Consider the following 1,273-nt stretch of genomic DNA (forward strand, 5'->3'; position numbering starts at 1 on the left):
TGCGTGCGTGTGTGTGTGCGCACTCACAGCTGTGATCTCCTCCTTGGAAACCTCTGGTGGGATGCTTCGGATGAAGAGGGAGGTGGTTAGGTGGAGGGGGCGGGGCTTCGCCGGGGCCTCCTTCTCTCTCTCCTTCCCTCGCTCTTTACGCCGCTCTGACACACACACACACACACACACACACACACACACACACACTAGATTTACGAAGGTCGGCTGATGAAATATTTGATTATTATTTGCAGTATTAAAGTTTCGTACTGTCCTCTCCGTCCTCCTCCTCTTCCTCCTTCTCCTCGTCGTCCTCCTTCTCGCCGTCAGAGTGGGAGGAGTCAGAGTCGGAGGCGCTGCCCTCGCCGCTGTCTGCGGACACGCTGCGTTTCCTCTTCCTGCCCTGAGAGGAAGGGGCGGGGTTAAAACCAGCATCATCTTCAGTACGTTAGTGACGACGCTAACGAGGAGACGAACTCACTTTCTTAGACGTCTTCTCGTCTTCCTCCTCTTCATCCCTCTTCTCCTCCTCCTCCTCCTCTTCGTCTTTCTGCTTCTCGCCGTTCTGCTTTGCTTCCTCCTCACAGTCCTGACTCAAAACACGTCATTTTTCACACGTTTTTCAGGAAAAAACGGGAAACTTTTCAAGGACTCAAAATATATAAACGTTTTCCTCGAACAGCATTTAAAACAGTTTTTAAGGTTTATTAAAGAAAAGCTCAATTTTAAATTTTAAATCACGACAAACAAAAATCCACTGAGAACGGATGTTCATCATTCTCACCTTATCCGAGTCTTTTGTTTCGCCCGTCTCCTCTGTCCGACTGCCCGTCGACTCCGAGCCGGTCTGAATGTTTCCTGCTTCCTCCTGACTCTTCCCTCCTCCTCCTCCTCCTCCTCCTCCGCTGCTGCTGCTGCAGCTCGCCTCCCCGCCGGCCGCCGCCGCCGTCGGTATCTCCAGCACCTGCAGGTCAAAGTCTGTACCTCCCTCCATCTTTATCACCGCTGCAGAGACAGACAGGAGACAGACAGACAGGAGAGGTGAGACGCCAGAGGGACTGAGGACTTCATTACCCAGAAACCCCTGCGAGACGACAGACGTAAACTACACAATCTCAAAGTCCCAAACACAATTTAAAAAGGCACATTGTCTTTTCTCTCCTGTCTCACTGCTCAGTTTGTCTCCTGTCTATAGTTTGTCTCCTGTCTATAGTTTGTCTCCTGTCTCACTGCTCAGTTTGTCTCCTGTCTATAGTTTGTCTCCTGTCTATAGTTTGTCTCC

The 1,273-nt window shown here is 50.8% G+C and overlaps 1 protein-coding gene across 1 annotated transcript; it reads right to left on the reverse strand.

Moving 5' to 3' along the window:
- Positions 1 to 27: 27 nt before the first annotated feature.
- Positions 28 to 996, reverse strand: LOC121939964 (serrate RNA effector molecule homolog A-like; the record flags this gene model as incomplete). The annotated part of the gene is made up of 4 exons (XM_042482865.1): positions 28 to 155; positions 262 to 394; positions 473 to 580; positions 776 to 996. Coding segments are annotated over 4 exons (590 nt in total), but the record flags the coding sequence as incomplete, so codon positions are not given.
- Between the last annotated feature and the right edge of the window lie 277 nt (positions 997 to 1,273).

The sequence above is a fragment of the Plectropomus leopardus genome, unplaced genomic scaffold (genome assembly GCF_008729295.1).
Source record: "Plectropomus leopardus isolate mb unplaced genomic scaffold, YSFRI_Pleo_2.0 unplaced_scaffold6878, whole genome shotgun sequence".
Classification (NCBI taxonomy): domain Eukaryota; kingdom Metazoa; phylum Chordata; class Actinopteri; order Perciformes; family Serranidae; genus Plectropomus; species Plectropomus leopardus.